Source organism: Lepisma saccharinum, chromosome 11 (genome assembly GCF_977018435.1).
Source record: "Lepisma saccharinum chromosome 11, izLepSacc3.1, whole genome shotgun sequence".
NCBI lineage: Eukaryota > Metazoa > Arthropoda > Insecta > Zygentoma > Lepismatidae > Lepisma > Lepisma saccharinum.
In genome coordinates this window covers 49,640,388-49,662,938 of record NC_139239.1, presented here as the reverse complement: position 1 = coordinate 49,662,938, position 22,551 = coordinate 49,640,388, and the positions used below count along the sequence as shown (strand labels likewise).

The following is a 22,551-nucleotide window of genomic DNA, read 5'->3' as shown; positions in this document are numbered from 1 at the left end:
ACTGCCTGATTTGGTAAAGTTATGTCCTGGCCACCCTGGAAATAGATGCAGTATGATAGCTATGAAATGTTATAAAATTTCACCACGATTGGAGAGTGTTTACATCTTCCCCATATTTTAAATTTATTACATATTACTGGAAACTCTCAACTTCAACATCACTACAGAGAAGGTACTAATTCTACACATAAATAACAAATAAACACATTTATTTTTATATATATGTATATTTCACATGGGAATTGTTTGTACAGAATGTATTTCTCATATGCTGGACCACCAGAAAGGGTCCTGTCAACTAAAAACTAGCACACCATGGAAGGTCACCATGGAATTGAATCATTACATATAATTCAACATAAAAAGTACTGCATTAATGTACTTGCTGAAGAAAAGTGGCTCGTTTCTAAATTACAATAATTTTTACAATGGTTAAAAAATAATATTGAAATTTGCATGGCATACAATATAAATCATTGTTGGGCTAATGTTCTGAACTGAACAATATAAGAGGAATGCCTATTTTGATGGGAACGTAAAGAAAAAAATACATAAACTTCCTTCATAGTGGCAGCTTAGGTAGAATTCTTGAGTTCAATTACACTAAAACATTGTGAACAGTTTACACACAGTCATGTGCAGAACATCAAATGAAAAATATACAAATGTAGAGCTCTGTTTGCCAAAAATATTCATATGGATTTTTCTTTTAGTATTTTGAACATGTGGTCTAGTTGGTACAAGTTACCCTTAGTGATAACATTTTTACTGAATGTATGACCGAAAGCCTGAAAGATGACAGCAAGGAAAGTAATATGTGATATCTGTGTATTATTATGCTTTTCAACAGCAAAGCTAGGACCATACAACTTCAGAACAGACACTCGTAACCCAACTCTGACAAGCAACATACGAAGCAACTGGCTCGGGCAAAGCAATATAAGTCTTTCTACCATGGATGAAACGACTGGTATGATCAAACAATGCCAACAATGGCATGTTTTCAACACTCTGTACTGGTACGCTGAAAAATTGCACTGTAAAAATACAAGATCCAAAATATTTTGTTTCTCGTCATACGACATTCATTATAACAAACCACATCTATAATGTATACAAGCTTATAAATGTTTCCGTTGCTTTCTCTATATAACTTTTTTGTTTTCTTTTTTTAAAAAAGGGTCTCTGAATGCTACATATGCCCCACACACAAATGCAGTTCACCATCAAAGCCACCGATAAGCCAATCAGACTAGTCAAATCACGATCACTGTCTTACAAGCCACACAGCATATCTTTGCTAAGAATCAAAGCAAAATATACACACATTCAAAACATTAAAGAGAATTGCTCTTTCTTGTTGGATGTGTTAAAACTTCTTTTAAAAATGTACATTTTCTTTTACTAATGAAATACACATAATATGTACTGTTCATAAGAACATGTTAAAACACCATATACCATATTTATTTATTTATATATAATATGTATCTATATGCACTTTTTACACATATCCTTACTCACACAAAAACACATGCACGCACAGATCTACCAACACAATGAAACATATATTGAGTATTCTAGAGTTCATACATTGACACATGTTTCAAGTCTTAATGCACAGAGAAGACACATTGTACTTTTACGACCTGACATAACTGGAGTGCATTGACGCAGGAATTGGAAAGATATGACATCAGGGAATCCTTTTATCAACTACCATTCAACACATACAGATATATTGGTGGAAAAATATCACATTGAGAAATGCATATAATTAACAGATATTGTGACAGATCATCACTGAAGCCACATGTCTTTTCACATACACACACACACTCACACACACATGTATACCTCCAAAATAACATAACACAGTCAAAACTTGGGATGTCATTTTTACTTGCAGGTCAGATCTCAAGTGGTTGCAGTTAAAAAAAAAAAAAGATTGTTCTTGAGCACAGTACATACTGTAAGGGGACATGGTATACACTATGTATCATCATAAAATATTGCATAAATATAATATTTACTTATCCACATAAAAATCCTTATCCAATCTTGATAGAGATAACTGAGTTAGCTCCACAATCAAACTGCACTTTTGCCCTCTTTGGTTTACGACATGGGTCAACCTCTGGTATTCCCCACAAATTAGTTTCTGAGGCAATTGTACTATCATCCTTTTCAGTCAGCACCTTACGTTTTCAGGAGAGAAAAAACCTTCTGCTTCTGCCTACACTGCGGATACTTGAGTCTCTTCATCATCTGAAAAATGAAGAAAAATGTGCTTTGAATGATTCTCATAATGCTCCACTGCAGGTCTTCGGAAAAAGCAATGAAAAAAAATTGCTTACGGTAATCCAATGAATGTAGATTTTTACATGTGTTACTGACAATACATTTGAATGAAAGAAAAGTAATTACTTGCATGGGAATTGCATTGGTTATAATCTCGCTAGATCATGTATCATTTCATTATAATAACACAATGCTAGGTAAGAAAAAATGTAAGGAAGCTGAAAAACTCAAAATGCCAAATATAGAGCTTGTCATGTCATTTAAATTACTAGGAGACTTTAAAAAGAAAGAAAGAAAGGATGGAGGTTTTTCATTTATTTGCATTTGATTTTTACTATTCAGAGTGAATATCTCACTACAAAACCCAAAGATTCTTCAACATTTTTCATTTTTGTTATGGTTCCACATGAAAATTTACATGAATTACATCTATTGAAGCAGAAGCACCCTACACTTCAACGAAATGGACTGCATCCATGACTTTGAGATGGGACCACAAACAGGCGTTTGACTAAGTGTAGAGTGATTGCGTGCACAACAAGCATGTACTCACTTGAACAGTGCATGTTAATTGTTTGTGAATACTGGCAAACAAGTTCATTTGAATACTGGCGAACAAGTTCATTTAAACAATGTCAAAGGCCATTAGAATGGAATGCATATGGCAAAGAAAGTAATTAGAGGTACCCCTGTACGTGTGCACACATGCCATGAAGGAATATGGGGTAATGTGGAGGTATAGCCCTCCACATATTCTTGATCTCAGCCACAGTTGGGATGATGTGATCAGCATCATGCCCAACCACCTTAAACCCCCAGGTACCCATTTACAAGGCTGTATGGGCCTCAGAGCCACGCAGAAACTGGGAAATGACTTGAAAAATTCATGATCCAGATCTCCTGTCTCCTAGGATTCAAACCTGGGTCTTTCCGCTTCAAATCAACATGCTTTTAAGTGGCTCTATCAACTGTTGATGGTCTCACATAGCATCTAAGTGTTTCTTTGAATACATACTCTACAATTAGAACTTATGTGTGTTGCATGTTTATGGAGATTTGAATCACAACAAACATATATAGTGTGTACTAGATCAGCTATTGCTAAAAAATATCATTTGTAAGACGATTTAAAATAGTTTGAATAGTTTTATCCAGATTTGTACTACTATAAGTGTGTTGTGCACATATACAGGCTGAGTAACCATTTGCTACATTTACATATGTGAGTTTTGATTGAGAACAGTGCATCGGTCTGCAGTTACGAAAATATGAGTGCTGAATGTTGTCATTTGAGTATTGTTTGTTTAAGTTATAATGCACAAATAGGCTGGACCTACAGTTTAAAGTGAGACCCGAACCACTATGTGCCTCCACCAGGTATCAAACCTGGGTGATTTGTGTATTACATTCTAGAAATGGTTCCACCACGGTGACAAACCCAAGATCTGTTGTAAAGGTGAAAAGGATGCTAAAATAAACTTACTTAAACTTCGAAGATCTTAAATAATAATTAGAGCTGAACTGATACCACCTTTTGCTGATACTGATACCATGACCGATACCGATGCCGATACTTGTATAATTCCAGTACAAAATAACAAAGGCTAGTTAACGAGTCATACTAACTCGTCACATCACTAGGCACGTATTTAGAAATATATAATTTGGGGAGTCCGAGCCAAGTGTCTCAGAAATATAATAATAAAATTGTTTCTATTTAATATGTTATCAATAGATTGTGGGTTCGATATTCAGTGGAGGCACATAGTGGTTTGGGTCGCACTTTAAAATGTAGGTCCAGTTCCGATTAGCTTATCTTTCTTAGTACTGTCATTCAAAGCCATATGTTCTCAATCTAATTTCAGCGGAAATTATTGATTGATTTGCTTTATTTTACTTCGCCTTTTGTGCCACTTTTGGCTAATTTGTGAAGATGGGGATGAGTAATGATATGATGAAATTGATGAATGCAAACACACAAACATCCATGCCCAGGCTGGGATTCGAACCCTGGCATCGTAGCGCGATGTGCTAACCACTCCGCCACGGGGGCCAGCTTTCGGCGGAAATAAATAGCCATCATTGGCCCATACTGGCAGTCACGCGAAAGACAGAAGTGAAGAGGATAAGTATAAATTGCTGATTCTCCTTCGCGCTTCAACGTAGATAAAACAAAGCTAATTTCACAGTGACCTTCATCCCTCTTATCCAAGATCTCCGCAACTACCTGACCCGGCATTAGTACGGCGGGGGGTTAAAAACATCCACCTATCTTACAACCAGGATCTTCAATCAATAATTGGCAATGAATGGTTTATTTCCTACAGTGTTAACTAAGCAGTTACATGCCTTCATGGTCACGTTTGGGATCAGCTTTCACTAACCCATGCCTTTGAGCTTGCTATCTGCTTCCCAGGAGGGTGGGGTTTTATCCAGTGTTTCTAGGAAAATCTATGGAACTTCCTTAGCTGGTCTCCCAATCTGTCACAAGGAACGGTGAACGAACTATTAAAAAGAACAAATGTTGAGACGAGCTGTTGCCTTTGCCCGCTCTTCTAGCCACTGAAAATCTTTGGTATCGGATGGTATGAGTAAAAGAAAATCAACAAATCGGCTCAGCCCAATAATAATTAGTTTGGACTTCTCACCCAACTGGTGCGTATATTTATAAGGTACAAACTAGATGCATTGCCAAATGTGCTTTCTTACCATCTTCTTCTGGATCTGTGTGGTAATATCCTGTTACACCTTCATGGGAATGTGCTCTGCCCAACCTCTGGAGACGAGCCATGTGTGCAGCGACAGGGTAATCTGGGGGTCGACGTGCACGGGGTGGTATTTCTCGTGGAGGTGGTGGTGGAATACCTTTCAGGGTGGAGAAAAATACTCTCAGTAACAGCAGTAAACAGTGCATTAATTTAAAAGTGAAACTAAAAATTATATGAAAAACATACACAACCAACCAAAAATATGCAAGTAACATGTGAAGGGTGCAGCAATAGACTAAGGCAATTGCTAATGGTTCAAAAGAGTTGGACATCAATGGGAATCTGGCCCCAAAAAAAAAAAAAAAAAAAAAAAAAAAGGTCAGATTTCTAACAGTTTTATTCATACTTGTGCTGCGTATCTTTTTGTGTTCCTGCTTACAGGCCAATAAGACAAATGTGTTTTGTTTGTTCAGCATGTGGCATTAGAAGCTACTGTATTTATGTCTATTCAAATGAATTTAACATATGTTAGTTGTCCAAGCATCAATAACCATTCAGGCCAAATAAAAGTACTGAAACAAATTTTGAACCATGCAAAAGCTTAATGAGAATCAGTGTTCGTCTACATGAAGGAATTGCAACTACTGTATATCATTTCGCAGATACTTTGCTACTCTAGTGTATATGTCTTTCACTTTGTCAGTGTGTGTATGTGCAGTACACAAACAAAACATGTTCAACGTTACTCCTGTTGCAACAAAACAAAGTAACTGCAGTGCTCAATTCAACCATAAACTCCACTTGTCTGTTACCATTTCTCCCAGTATTTTAAATCACAACTAACTTTCTATAACATTGTCTCATTGTATCAACTGTTTTACCTCTCAATACCGAGTAAAATTTACATTTGGACTTCAGTCTTTCACAATGTAAATTGCCGTGAAATATTAAAAACATTTGATGAAAACTAGACCTATAATCAAGTGTTTAGCATGGATTTGACAACCACATCACCTTAAATTATCCAAATTGCATATCTTAAGCCAATGGATATTTTATGTACACTGCATAAAATGTTCTTGGGAATAAAGAATGGGGATTCACATGTATTTACTCCAAAGTTCAAGTATATAATGAGGGGGGAAAAGAAAGTAAGTACCTTCAGAATTAATAAGTAAGTATCTTCAGAACAAGCACATTTTCTAGCATTTACAGACACTTTCTCCCATATCTACACAGTACACCAATAGTGCAGAAAAAAAGCTCAATTTCCCACCATGCAAACTTTACACACAGTGCAGCCCAAGCACAAGTAAATCCTTAATAAAACTATACAATGCCACAGAGAGAAAATGATGTGTATCTTACAATGATAACTCTGTCTTATGGGGATATAGTTTCACAATAACTGTTAGTTAGTGTGAAAACAGATGCTAGAATTCTAATTGGCTAGTGTATGAAAATTGTAAAATACAATTTACATTGTAGCCAGAAAATTAGAAGCACAAAACAATGTAAACATTCAGTTCCAAGCTTTAGACCCTTTCTCGAGGTCATCATCAGGAAAGGGGGGGGGGGGGATGCTGGTTACGAGAGGCAGGAAGCGATGGATCTTCAACAGTTTAAGCTTGATGACCATGAGAGAGAGATGAAAGCTTGACTCGAGTTTTTAATTTGTTTCATGCTGTGCCTTCCTAGGCATTACAAGGTTAAGTCTGTTTTTACCACAAATGTGGTGTAAGAAGTTTTTGAAAATTCACTGTACAAATTGGTTGACATCATCTCAAAATGCAGAAGGTCTTGGCCTGGAAAATAAATGTGTGAGCCTAAAATTATACACTTTACACATATAATCTCATTTCAGTCACAGTAATTTGTGTTAATTATTATAATAGACAGATATTTACAAATAAGATTGTTAGACAGATGGTTATGTCATGGCAGTAAAGTGAAAATTTAAAATTGAAACAATGTTTCTGAGGGGCAAGCACAGTTTTTGAAGAAAAAAGATGCCTTGCATGTCCCTTCATGAAAAAAATCTGGCAGAAGTTATTAAATTGAATTTGATGTAAACTGCTAATTGTTTATGTTGCACACATGTTAACACAAAGTTATCATGATTTTTTAAAAAAATACAGAAAAGAAGAACCTAATCAAAATGCATGTTACTGTAAGCAAAGGCACAAGCTTTCAGTTCAAGCTGCAGCCTTGGATTCAGAAGATAGGATGCATGCTTTGGGTTATGGCATTAACAGAATAACAGCATATTTAAACCAGCCACATCATCTGCATAATCTTAGTGCAACTTTCATCTTAGAAAACATTACTGAATTTATTGCAGACCTCCTTACATGCAGTCAATGTGAATCGATTCAAAAAAAATATTTTTTTTTAATCTATTTTAAATATTAAAAAAAAGCATAAGAACCAGTTTAAGAACCTCTCTCTCAAGAATAAGTCACTGTTAATCTGTTTTCTATCAGTTGCATTTTCTTGTCTGTTCCTAATATTGATTATTTACCTTGACAATTATGAAATTGTCTGTTTGAGATTGTTTATAAGTCTACTGTATGCACTGGACCTACAGTTTAAAGTAAAATCCGAACCATCTTGTGTCTTCACTGGTATAGAACCCAGGACAACTTGATTACATGGTGCTGACATTACCACTATGCCATCAGGAAGGAGGCTGACAGTCATATGATGCTTCATCCACTACAGATGTACTTAAAACATCTTATAGTGGAACACTTAATAAAAACTTAAAAATATTACTACATATAATCTTCCCTTAATATAATTCTTATTCTTCCCCCACTCTTCGAATACTCCTACAAATTGTAAGTTTTGCAATTTTGTCATACAAATACACACAATGGACTTGAATATTACAGCATAGTATTTCACTGCTAATATACATTTAGGACACAAAGAAATATCACATGTCAAAACAAGCAATATCTTGCTTCATTTCAGTATTTTAAGTTATTCCTCATTACAATAGCATGCTGTATTCTTTTCAAAATGCCTAATATCAAAAGATTTTCCAGGAAAATTAATAACAAAAATAGCATATTCAATTATATATATTGCTGAAGTATGTGTTATAGAGATGGAATAATAAAATGAGAGATCCATTTACAAACTATTCTAGAGCAACTAGAACAACCATGCTAAGTTATCCATAATTTGGTAGTGGGTTAGAAAGATTATCACTGTATTATAAAATCCTATACACAGGGCAAGTAATTCACATGGACATTAATTACTCTTGTCTTGCCAGGATTAAAAGCAATATAAACATGCAATAAACAACATAGTACAAGAATGGAAATCTCAGTAAGCTATAAACAGTTTGATAATACTGCATCCCCATCATCTCATTAAAAAGGAAGGAATGTTGAAACTATTTGATGCATTACTTCCAAAATGTTGGACTTCTGATTTTTCTTTACCTCATGGCATTTCTCTCACATTTGAATAAATTAATTATTCTAGTAGCTATAACTTATACTGGGTTCATTTGGTGGGATTATTATTTCTCCAGGTCAAACTTACTATTTTTAAAATTTTGTCCTAAAGATAAGTCCAGGTTAGAGGTACACTTAGGGTGTAATAATCCCATTCTAAGCCAATGAGTTCATAACAATGCAGGAGTGTCCACGATTGTAATTGGTTGTTTATCTTAAAATGTTGGCACATATTGTAGTCTTCTTTAAATTTTTACATTGTTTTGCCATCATTTTTGGCTTATTAAGACAAGGAGGATGAATGATAATTTTATGAAATTCATGAAACATCTATGGCCAAGTCAGGATTCAAACCTGGAAATTTTGAAGACAAGACCGTAAGTCAAGCACTTATCATGCTCGTCACCAAAGTTGTGGTACACTGTGACAGTTGTTTTTATCTTTTTTAAATTTCAACATTGGGCTGTCTTCTAAAAGACATGCATTTGGAATCAATTCTAATTTAATCACAACAATGTTATATCCAGTTTATTTCATCACACTAGTTTTACAGAAATAATACACTACAAAGAAAATAACACACACAAAACTACAACGCAACTATTGCTAATGACATTCCCTCTACTAAGATCAGCTAAGATCTACTCACCATGGGTGGGGATTGGAGGCAGCACCTGCACAGCGTGAGGGAAAGGAGGCCTTGTTCGATGCATGGGGGGTGACTGAGCTACTGCAAACAGACAAGAGAGGGGAAGGGAACCTTTAGATACATCCCAGATCCCACAGACATCATGCAACGATCTTCCATACACTAATTGACTTCTTCCCCCTATGTACAGACATTACATATTTACACATTTATACACAAATATGCACCATTCATGCACGTGCAGTTCCAGTATACAACACATTTTAAGCTCACATTAATAATCACATTTGTTTCCCTTACAATTAGCAAGAGCTGTCATTTTTTAAAATTTTCATGCAACACACATTCATATCTACACCCTTTCCCTTGCTCACAATTTTGTATGCCATTATTGAAATAAGCTACGTACTATTATGAATGAACACGTTAAAAGTTACGTTGTAGATTTCATCATCTATGATACGCAGAGAAAAAACTTTAATAAGAGAAATTTTATGGAAATTAATAACTAAAACGAGACTTTTATGACCACATAAAACCATTTAAATGTGTTTATATAGTATGATATCATTATCACTGCAAGCAGCATTTGCCCAAGTTCAATTCAAGCACTGTATCTACTTATTATGGGTGTGCAGGATCCCATTTTTTTTTTTAAAAAAAATGTATTGTCAATTTTCAGAATTCTGAACAGCTAGGTATTAATACGACTAATTCTCAGGGTCTCTACACTGTAAGTGACAAAATTTTCTTGGAAGTGGCAGTTTTCTTTCGAGAAATGCAAATATAATCACTTTAGGGAGAAATAGTGCATAGTATTCAAGATTTTTAGTGTTGAGTTGTGAACACTTCCTTTTCTGAATGATGCGATTTTTCCTTATATTTTCTATCCTGATTCTCATTCTGCAAACCCAAAACTTACCACACAGAAGCCTAACTTGCTTCCATTAAAAATTCATACATTTTGTTCTTCAACTTCTTAATTTTCCCCACTGTAAATTTGACAAAAACTTTCACATTTACTGGCATTGTTAAAAGGTTTTTATTTTTTCTCCAAAATCTTGAAAATCTTGCATGAAACAGGAATCTTACTCAAAACACTTCCATAACTCTGCAGCAAATGTTGAGATTTATTAACTTTTGTTGCTGCAGAAATCTCCTTTCTCGATAGATTTCAGTTTAGGTTAAGCTATAGACCTGTCTAAATCAATTATGTGACTGTGGTTAGTGTACAAAATAACCTGCTTCATCACGAAAAAGTGTAAATACCCAATTCCTGTCTGAATAAAGTTGGCTATTTCATTTACCACAATCTATTTGTTTGACAATGAAGTTAAAATTCTCATAATCAAACTTTAGGAACTTTCATCAGTTTTGTCAGAATGGAAATTAAAATAGAATAATCTTCATTGCCCAATGTTGATTAAATGAGAGTGTAGTAATTCCACATGCACTCGCATCAAGCATTTAATGTGAGTATACTGGAAAATGCAGTACCAAAGCTACATACATAAAATAACTGTACACAAGATACACATTTATATAATGCAACCTGAAGTTTCTCACACAACTTACACACACAGATGCTAATGAATATATATATAAATTATATTTCATTATGTTCTAAAATCACATATGACTTTTTTATGTGTAATTCTAAATACTTCATTTTTAAATTTGATTCCATACAGGAGAAAAAAAGGCTGAAACAGTATCTTGCTTGTCGAAATTTTAAAAAGTTTACTGTAATCAACAAATAATGTTTTTCCATAAAAAAAAATATACTCACTGGCATCCATGATTATCTTGATTAATATAAGAAATAAGATTGTGCAGTTCTGAAATTAGCATGCAATCCTATGATGCTGTAAGGCAGTGCAACATTACATGCTGGACAGCATTTGCAAAATTTATTCCTATGCATATCAATAATTATTGCAATATTCTTTAAAAATCAATAACGATGAAAAACTTTTATCAATTTTGTCAGTCAGTAGATTTCTGAGAAAAACTCCTACTTTTCAAGAGCTAACGTCAATTTTCATGAGTTGAGACTCTCAAAAGCATGGAGTACTTGCAGAAATCACCGGCTAGTAATTCAACAAATATTCTTGGTACATTGCCCAGAAAAAATTAGGCCATATTTCCAAACATGATATCACTCACTACTTACATAAAGAAAAATAGTTTATGACGTGAACATATGGAATAAAAAAAGAAACTGCAGTGAAAAGAAAAACAGGTGTGGTGTACACATGTACAACTTGACTGTGACATGGGTCAATGCCGATTAATGTGAAAATCTTATTGAGGGTGCAGAAGCGTGTTTCAACTGGTAGAAACATGATCTTGTCAAATATCATCAGCTGGAGACACTATTTACTAAATTATATAATTAAAGATACTTGCCCACCTTTTATCTTGTAACATATGTCATATGGCTCTGGGTGAAACTTTAACATATATTTCTACCTTGCAATATATTATGCAGGAACAATTGTTGTGAATTTGTATGAAAGATCCAATGCCAACACTGGTATTGACATTATAATAAACAGAAATTACCACTTACTTATATTTTTAAGTGTACAATTTAATTTTTGCAAAGAATAAGTACTCTTTATAAAAAAAATAATGCTTTTTTTTGTACTTTGACCATCCACCTCTGGGTAAGCTAAACAAAGCAGTGGCGAGAGAAAGAGAAAAAAGCATTTTGTGCATTCATTTGGGGAGTATAGGAAAATCTTTTTGCAATACATTATAAAATTAAATCATGCATACAAAAGAAAACAATAACTGAAATGTACAGTCTAGAATCTAATTTCAAAACTTAACTAGAGTATCTGATGTCAGCCAGTAAGTGACGGGGACATACCAAAACTAAATACAGGGCAGTGCATAGATCAAGGGGGGGAAAAAGCTATTTTTGCATTACTTCTAACAACGATGTCACATAAAAAAAAAACCTCCTAAAAAAAAGATAGAAACCTCCACCAAGGAATCCCAACATTAGCTCTTACATCCATCACCTACCCTGCATCACTGTGTAGCGTCGATGCTGGACAGGGGGAGAGTTCGCAGACCCTACTCCAACCTCGACCGAACTGTTGGAATGTGAGTCCAATTGGGTTGAATGACCTGAGTCAGTCTCGTAGTTGGCATGCGGATATGACCCAACGCTACTGCTGTCACTTGAGGTCACGGAACCTACGGGGCAGGAAAAGGAGCGGCTTTGGATTTGGGCCAAAGTGCAGTGTACAAAGAAGCACTCTGTAGCACTAGAGAGAACTTACGAACTATTAGCTTAAACAACTATGTTTTTAATGCAGAAATTATTGCAATGCACTATGTTGAAATGTATGACTTGCTTTCTTTCCATTTCATATATCTTCTACAATTCATAAGTTAACTTTTCTCCACTTCTTATGTAAAAATCAGGACAAACTTAAGTACTTTTACATCGAAGTGTCTTTTGAGACTGTGAAAACAACTACCTTTAAAGTATTGTGCTTATTGTATAAACATGACAAGACTGAATGATGAAGAATGACAAGACTGAATGATGAAAAAGATGAAATGAAAACCTTGGGATTTCAGAACTTCCTTCAGTACTAACAAATCTTTTTGCAATCAAATGCAAATCTTAATGTATTTTTTACATTTTTCATGTATAAAACACGTTTTGTTATTGTCTACGTTACGATGTATACTGGCACTAGGATAACCATGAGTTAGTTTGATGAATGATCGACTGTAAGGAAGAATTTATCACATCTACCCTGTATTAGATTTTGGATACAGTTCTCCGAATTCACATTTTGTGCCTACTGGTGTACTGTAAAAAGTTAATAGTGCTTCTTTTCAACAAGCAACTGGCAATAATACACTCAGAGATTCAAAGAAAAGCTTGAAGGAATAGATATTGGGACAAACCAAACTGAAGACCCTATGAACTTATGCATAATGATGACCAAAATCTTACCGAAAAATATAACTGAAGAAATCAGAATCAGTTAAACACAGTGTACACTACATTATACATGAACCTGAATTCAGTATGTAAATGTAATCATAAAATATAAAATTCCAGTGTCACATCAAATTTCCAATGTGGACAATAATAACTATGAATTACACAAATGTAACTGCATATTGCAAAGATGTGTTCATCAACAAACAACTGTAAAGTTTTGCCAGATTAGAAAGAGTTTTCAGTGTAAACACAAACATTATAATCATAATTTTATCGACAAACAAAAAAATACACTACACAAAAGTAACAACCATAACCAGCAGACCAAAAATTAAAAGCACTGAGATAAAGAGAATTTCTTGCAAGCAAAAGAAACAAAAGTAAATTTAAATATTTCCGCAAACATTTATCCTTTTAGTGTACTGCTAATATTAAGATGATTATCTGCTATCTATTGGCAATAATTTTAACTTGGTATAACTGTACATTGCTTCACCAATAATCAACAAGAAACATTAGCAGTATAGAGAGTAATACATAATAATAGGAATGTTACTGATAGTACCAAGAATATTTTTTTTTAAATTTTATGGTTCTGAGAATAAAATCAAAACTTATGTACACTTTTTCTTAAAAACACTTCCAAATACATAGTGTAGTTTTCTGATTTATCTGGTTAACAATAAATTGTCAGTTGACATCTAAGTTGATAGTCCCCTCTCCTTGAGCAACCACTCACCTCTCCTTGAAGTTGTCTGAAACCGGCAATCAATTGTCATTTTACACAATAATAAATTACGATTCTAACCCACCTTCACTAAAATTAAACTTCCCTCCCACCTCTACAAACATTTAAAATTGATTATAAAAGCCAAATTATGAATGTCTGAAAATTAACTTATTCGTTGCCTGAAAATGTGTTTGACTCCTCTTGACATCTATATCTCACAAAAATTAAGTGGCATGTCCCCCTTTACAGAACCAACCCTCTTGTAATATAAGCTATGTATATAAACACATATTTACATGAATTCTTAATAAAATTACCATTCAAAATGAAAATTTATGTTTAAAATGTATTGATTGTCTCACAGAAACTACACCTCAATCTAGATTTTTTTTTAAAATTCGAAGTTTTTTAAAATTCATTCATTGGCCACAACTCCCATTATTCGCAGAATCAGTACATTTCGTTTTGCCTTTATACATTGACAGTACATCACTTCAATTGCCTGCAACATGTATTAATTTGTACTTAACAATTCATCATTTTCAAAATCCGATCTCGCTTACACTGGTTCCTCACAAATCATCCAGTTATATAATTTGCCTTCATGCATGTACAATTACAATTTCAACTGTTGAAAACTTATGCTTCAAGTTAAGTTCTTAAAATAATAAGGTATATTTACATGTATCCAGTGCTTCAATTTATGCTTGCAAAAGTCATGCTGCCTGTAACTAGATTTGTAATTGTTGCTCATGCATGATTCTGGCTTAAATAAAAACATGACATGCTAAAGCTTAACAAAATAATAAAAAGCAGCAGATGAAGAAAATATTCAGCAGTTTTGACTGGTGAAAATACAGTTTGACTACCATGCTTAGTAGTGCTTTATATACATACTTTGCTATTTGATTACATGCTGAACTTTGGGCTGTCATTAATTTTTTTGTTCTATTTGTGCAGAAACAAAAATTGCAGTACAATATTACTCAGTTTTTTTAGTGTGTGTGTGTAATATTGGCACATAAAACAAGGGCTTGTTTTCATTTTATATGTAAGTGGAAATTACTTAAATTATTATTTATTGTAGGAATCTGCTTTCGTAAGATTTAGTAGTTGAGCCAAGAGTGAAAAATTAGGTTTTTGGTTTCATCTCGGTGGACTTGGTGATATTTCATTTTGATACAGCTGCCTTGTTGAAAAACAGTTACATTTTATGCTTTTTGTAAATATCTTGTAAATGTTTCCTTCACTTTTTGAAAATTGAGCAAACTAACATCCTAGAGCATAACATTTTGCACAGTTATATTCTGTTCAATTTCTTGCAGAAAACACCATTTAGTTGACATCTGTGATAAAAGAAATAACTGTTTTTGAAATATGTTGATAAGACAACATTTTATGTTTTGGAATATTAAAATTCAGAGTTAATTGGTAACTTGCCCACATAGCAAAATGGTTAGTACTCTCACCTTTGGTGTTCAAGTCTGTTGTTAGGACATTCCACTAGAGTTTAGTTGGTCTCTTAAGGTGTCTAAAATTAGATATTGTGTGTCACAGACTTTTCCTGTTGATATAATGACCTCAAGAGGGTATGTCACCACAAGGCAGGCAACGATATATGGGGTGTTTTTGCTATAAGCTGAGCCAAAGGAAAGTCCTATAATTGGGCAATTAATAGTTTATGGAAGAAAAAAAAAGAAGAAAAAAAAACTGGCTCCCTCCTATGGGCATGTTACTGATTGAAAGCATAAGAATACAGACATGAGTAGATTTTGTAAACAGCGAAAGAAAAGAATCTGACATTTCATAAATATAAAAAGAAAACTTGCCTAAAACTTGAAAAAATCAGCAGACTGTCTTGAAACTGTTGATCCTATAAAACAATATTTCTGGACATCATTTGTGGCTAATTCTATGCTCTACAATTTTCGTACATTCCATATATTTTCATTTGAGCTACTCTTAATGAAAAAATACAAAAATATCAATAAACACAGCATACTGACTGTCAATTTTTCAATATAGCAGTCACTAGCTATTCTCCATTACCATCACCAGAAAGTGCTGGTGTGGTGCTGAATTAAAAAACGTATGGTACTCCAAGTTGTCAGAGATGAAACCAATCAAGTCCCTGGTTCAATTACTACATTTAATTAAACAAAATGATTCAACTGCAACTGAGAATGGTATACGTATTTACACGCATGTTGTTTCAAAAATTGGCATTTCTTTTTCTGGGTCTGTCTCTCAATAATCCATATTCTTAAGATATTTCGCTGTCTCATTACCGAACCCCTCTACTAACTGCTAGCAATTTAGCATAATAATAGTGATTGTAAAAAAACTTGGAAATAAGAGTTACTAAAACTCTCTGGCACAATTGTAGCTTTCTTTAATAGAAATCCTGGCATGGATAAATTTTTTAATGGAACTAATATGACACAAAACTCTTTAATATGTCACTTTACAATTTCATGTTGGTCTCAATCTTTTCCTTCTTACTGGAACTTAATCATGAACAGGTTCCATCATTGTGGTACTCGTGTTTTGCAACCTGCACATGAAAAGTGTGAGGGGAGAGTAAACTGGAGAGTTTCAGTTTTTGTTTTGTAGTTCTATACTTTCATATTTGTAATTTATTTTACACTCCATTTGTGGCTCATTCCATTAATCACAATGATGAGGATGAAGAGATGCTTAACAAGCAAACAAACCAACGTTGGGACTCAAACCCAGAACTTTTGGTGGAAAGATTGTGTCAACTTGTTCAGACACTTAAGTGTCAGTTTTGTTATTAGGAGGATGGTGTATAAAACTGCTGAAGGAGTTTACAGAAAAGTCAAATTATATGGTGAAATATTAGGATATCTGCACACATGACAGAAGTTTTTCTGCCGATTTCACATGACGTATAGGAAACACAAACATACACATAATCACATGAATGGCAGTTAAACATTTCTACAAAGAGAAATATGAAGTTCAATTGAACTATATGAAAAGTTGAGAACATATAATACTTTAAGGTGCATGTTGTCCATGTGTTTTCTGGCTCAAAAAAAGACGAATGACAATCACAATACTGTATGTGAATGCTATATCAAGTTTCTTTGGAATTTACTGGATGTTTTATTTCTGGAGAAACCCACACATTTGCTTATGGAATCTGGGATGCTACTAGCGTAGAAATCTATGCATTCTTGAGGCACAGCACACATATATGTTTAACATGTCCCACTGTTGTGTCTGATACACGTACAGTATTATAAGAGAAACGTATGTGGTAAATTAAACTGGTGGGTAGAGGGATGGTCATGCTCCCACACACAAAACTATTGGTTCAATTTCAATTATTTGTTCTTCCAAAGAAGCAAATGTGTTGATATTTACAATCTTCACTTAAAGAATATGTGGTAGGTCATTACAAAATGTAATTTACACAGTGACTATCTACATTAATTGTAAGAAATGATTTTACTTTTCTGGAGTTGGCCATTTTGAATCCAAATATGGTTTTGTTATCTAATTGGGATAATTAGTTACAAGTGATACTGCAATGTCATTATTTGAATACTACCCTGTTGTTCTACATTCGATGAACGTTGGATGTTCATACAAATGTTAACTTTTTGGTTAACAAAAACTGGAAAACACACTAAAAACAATACAAGGAGACGTGAGACACTAGTATCAACATTCCATCCACATAGCATGAACATGGTGGAGGCAATGAAAACTTTTTATTGTCTCTGCAGTGTCTATGTCATGTGTATGAAATGATGACGCTAGCATAGTGTTTCTTCAGCTATTACTGGTGAAAACCATTTGTTTCACAGGGTTTCCACTCAGTTTGACAAATCAAATTCCCAGGATTTTTCAACAATCTTAAAATAAATTTTCAGACTATTCTGTGGTGCTTTACCATGCTAATAAATAAGGTTTAAGTGCTAAACTGCACTTGCTCTTCAAGAGAATAACTTTTTTTCATTCAAATGTTCAAAATAAATGAACAAAAATCAACCATGAAAACATATAGCATATCTCATCATGAGGTTGGTACAGGAAAAAGGTGGAATTAATTTCCATTTCCAAATCCTGGCAAATACAAACCTTACTTGGTTTTCCCTTACTTTTCTAGATTTTTGAAGCTTTTTTAAAAAAATTCCAAGACTTTTCCAGTCTGTGAGAACTTTGCAAAACAATAAAATATTATGCAGATGTGGTATTTATGATGGAGTATGAACCAGAAATTAACCTTTCATAAACCTTTATGCTAAGTATGCTGAAGCAGCTATTTCATCGTTGTTCTGGCACCCTTCAGAATGGATGCCACGAGTTGAGGAAGACTTGACTTTATTATGAAGAGCAAGCTGAAGCAGTATCAGGATACCGTTCCTCGAGTTAGCAGATTCCTAGATAGACAGAGCAAGTGAATCAAATCGAAGTTCTGATCATAACATACCTGAAGTTAAAGTTTTTCGAAGCGGCAGATTACTCAAACTCGTGACGCTACTGCTTTCTGCATTCAGGTCCACTGGCATTGTCGGAGTGTCTGAGTGTGAACGTTCGTGGTTTGAACGGCCATGTTCACGACCTCGTCGATGTGAACTGGGTGACGGAGATGGAGAGAGTGTGTGAGGTAATGCGTGAGATGGGTGTCGCGGTTGGTGAGGCTTGGTCTTAGGTTCACTAAGTGCTAAGATCTTTCTAACAGATTGCGGTGAGGCTGCCCCTACAATGAGAAATTCAGAAACAGGTGTTTACAACGGCAAAGCACCATCATGCACTAACAAAGGAGCTACAGTGTGATTAGACTTTATGAAACAATTTTTAACACATCACATACAGGGTGGGTGAGAAGTAAATTTGAAAATTTGCTGTATTTTTTGTAATATTTCAGCAATCTCAATGAAACTTTCTGTACATACATATTAGGGAATACAAGTGTGCATACGAATTTTATAATATGATAGCTGATAGGGTTGTAGGTCCATATTTTTCTTAATGACACTACGAATGGCGAATGCTACATACGTGGCAATGTTGCAAGGGTATGTTTATCCCATCATATCTTGCTAGGAGCTTGTTTTCATGCAAGACGGTGCACCGCCACACTTTGCACTTACCGTATGGGCCTGGTTGGACAATTTTTCTGGGACGTATGCTGGGGTGACGAGGACCTTACAAATAACCTTCCAGAAATTCAGACCTCACACCCTGTGACTTTTTCCTGTGGGACTGGGCAAAAGGGGAAGTGTACAAGATAAAAACCCGGCACTGTGGAACAATTGGAGGCACAGATTTGGGATGTTATCACAAACGTTCTTTAGGAATTTCTACGGAAGATCGTAGATTACATCCCAGTTTGTTTGAGGAAGCTGGTGGATGCCGCCAGTGCCTACTTTGAATTTTGAGCTGGTACATATGTAATCCTATTCCACAATGTATATGTACAGAAAATGTCATTGAGGTTGCTTAAATATTACAAAAACTGCAGCAAATTTTCAATGCCTACTTACTTCTCACCTTCCCTGTAGTTAATCTGTGGCACAAATATGAATGTATTAACTATGGGGCAACATACTAGATCAGATAACATTTCTTTGTGATATGGTTTAGAGGTGGTAAAAAAAACACAACAAAAAAAAATAGAACTACAATATGCCAATAAATCACAGTATTACCTAGGGATAGGACTGATTTATCCATTGATGACTGTTGTAAGCTTATAACTGTTGTAGTTGTATTTCATTTGCTACTAACCTTACAGATTACTTTCAAGTTAACTTTTAGCTTATAACTGTTGTAGTTGTATTTCATTTGCTACTAACCTTACAGATTACTTTCAAGTTAACTTTATGCACAGAAAGGCTAATCAGGACATGATCTACAGTTGAAAGTAATATCTGAACCACCTTGTGCCTCCACTGGGTATTAAATCTGTGACCCCTTGATTACAAAGTGACAATGTTACCACTATGCCATCCATGAAGCCCTTTAGATATTTTAATATATATCATGCAATTATGCTGTTTCTTACACAAAACTTTGTGACAATTTTGAATATGTGAAGGAAAATCATCATGTGAGAACAAGAAACACGTAACTCCAATATATCAAATTTACAGGAGAGAGGAACTAATATATTCTTAGGAATATGTCAGATGGCCAAAAAAAATCAGTAGATACATGACTACCACTAGAGGGGAAAGATGGTGATATGTGAATCTGACTGCAAATAGAGTTCTTCAGAGGAGATACATTCAACAAAACTGAAAATTGCATTTCTAAAGTTGCATTCCTCTGATTCTCACATGACGAAATTATGTTGACAAAAAATCTCTAGTTAATGTTTCAAATGAATTTAGTTGTCTAATGTTATTCTTCTACAAATTTATTGTATTTATTTATATTTATTTTTCTTTTATGTCAGGCGTGAAATATAGTGGTTAGTATGTATTTTATATTCAAAATACTACACCGAGTAGGTTTGTATCCATCAACAAAGCATTTATTTGAAAAATAAATTTCATGCAATGAAAAATGTAGTTTTTTCCTAAGAATAACAATAGTGAGCTAGTTTGTGGTCAAATTGATTAAATATTGTGCATTATAACATTTACACACTATCAGCCATCAATGTTAGGAAATTTTACATCTGAACACTATTTGGTCTAGGAATTAATTTGTGCGCCTGGACAAGAGATGGCGTAACGAGCGTATCGTCCCACAGTTCCGTGTATCCACACATGCGTTGAAAACTCCTGTCAGCGCGCATCGTTCGTAGTATAGGGCAGTTGATTGACGCGTCAACAACAGCATTTTGTAGTCAACTGAACATGGCGCAGTTCGTGCCAGATAAAGTGTTTCTGCAGGGTGTTCTGCTTCATTACTTTAACATGCAGAAAAGTGCTACCGAAAGGTCATCGTATTTTGGCGGAAGTGTATGGTGACCATGCGCTAGCTGAGCGAACGTGTCAGAAGTGGTTTGCACGGTTTAGAAGTGGTGATTTCGGCCTGGAAGACCAAGAGCGACCTGGACAGCCAAAAAAAAATTGAAGACGAAGAATTGAGAGCATTGCTCGATCAAGATTCGTGTCAAACACAGGAAGAACTTGCAGAAGCATTAGGCGTTGATCAAACAACAGTTTCCAAATGCCTCAAAGCCATGGGAATGATTCAAAAGATGTCACATTGGGTTCCACATGAATTGAAAGACGAAAAACCATTTGTGAATTGCTGCTTCAAAGACAGAAAAGAAAGGGGTTTTTGCATCGCATTGTTACTGGCGATGAGAAGTGGATCCATTACGAGAACCCGAAACGAAAAAAGGCCTGGGTGAAGCCAGGTGAACCAGGTCCATCACAACCGAAACGAGATATTCACTGTGCAAAGGTTATGCTGTGCATGTGGTGGGATATGAAAGGTGTGGTGTACTATGAGCTGCTGCAACCGGGTGAAACTATTAATGGAGAACGTTATCGACCACAATTAATGCGTTTGAAGCAAGCTCTGGCCAGGAAACGACCAGAATGGGAGAACAGACATGATAAACTTATTTTTCAACATGATAACGCTCGCCCACATGTCGCAAAACCGGTCAAAACCTATTTAGAAAATGTCTGATGGGAAGTTTTACCCCACCCGCCGTATTCACCAGACGTTGCTCCTTCGGACTACTACTTGTTCGATTGCATGAATAACGATTTGATTGGACAGCGGTTCACTTCTTCAGAAGATATCGAAAAATGGGTCTCTGACTGGATCGCTTCAAAGGATGAGGACTTCTTTCGCCACGGAATCCGTAAGTTGCCTGACAGATGGGCGAAAGTGGTGGCTCGCGATGGACAATATTTTTCTTAAGGTATTTATGTATTTTGTGTTTTAACTACAGCTTCAATGTGTGCGTAACAACCGCACGAATTAATTCCTAGACCAAATAGGAATCGATTACAAATATACAATATACATTTAACATTCTTTTAAATATATGCTGCAATATGAGATGTTACTAACAGTCCTCACCACAGACACACACTTCTCAATGAAAGTTACAGTTAGGATCACATGGTACAAAAATGAGCATAACATACACTATGGCATCAACACAGGAAACAGTTATGGAATACACGTCTTTATGTGCACATGGATTGTTTCTCTTAATATCACCGAGTGTGTGTGTGAGAGAGAGAGAGAGATTGGTATTTATATCTTCCCATGTGGTCATTTCAAGTTGGACTTGGTAGGCATACTTATCCTCATCACATCAGATTTTAGTGATAATTGAAGAGTAACAGTATCTTAATCTAAAAAGCAATATTACACAGATATTTAGAAAGGAGCTCCATTTCGATCCACATCCCCTGCTGCTTTCTCCTTGCCCACTGCAGGATAAAATTCCTAAATTTAAAATGCAATAACTATGAGTTTGGTGGGTACATGGAATAAGATATTCTATTTTAAAAAAACTTACTCGTTCCATGTAGAAGCTAGAAGTTTGATCGACTATGCTGCCTTCAGGCATGTACTGTTTGCTTGCCAGCAAGATTTGACAAAACAAGAGCTAACTACTGATACAGTATTGGAAAATATTGATTCAAAATTCATCATACCTTTCTGGACTATATTTATGCGAACTGCATAATATTATTTATTTTGCATCACCATTGTGTGGTAAAAGTGAATTCTGATCATGTCCTATGTAACATTTTTTTTCTTAA

The 22,551-nt window shown here is 34.9% G+C and overlaps 1 protein-coding gene across 11 annotated transcripts in view; it reads right to left on the bottom strand.

Annotated features, from left to right (window-relative positions):
* Positions 1 to 230: 230 nt before the first annotated feature.
* PDZ-GEF (PDZ domain-containing guanine nucleotide exchange factor) overlaps positions 231 to 22,551 on the bottom strand; it is a 483,761-nt gene continuing 461,440 nt past the window's right edge. For 8 of the 11 annotated variants that reach the window (XM_083131069.1, XM_083131068.1, XM_083131077.1 and 5 more), the window contains 5 exons: positions 18,294 to 18,563; positions 12,162 to 12,335; positions 9,129 to 9,209; positions 5,011 to 5,166; positions 231 to 2,268 (listed from right to left, as the gene is read on the bottom strand). In XM_083131069.1, the coding sequence (XP_082987195.1) occupies positions 2,237 to 2,268; positions 5,011 to 5,166; positions 9,129 to 9,209; positions 12,162 to 12,335; positions 18,294 to 18,563 (713 nt within the window). In that variant the 3' untranslated portion in view covers positions 231 to 2,236. The remainder of the gene's footprint in view (positions 2,269 to 5,010; positions 5,167 to 9,128; positions 9,210 to 12,161; positions 12,336 to 18,293; positions 18,564 to 22,551) is intronic. The other 3 variants (XM_083131073.1, XM_083131071.1, XM_083131074.1) reach the window with 3 other exon arrangements.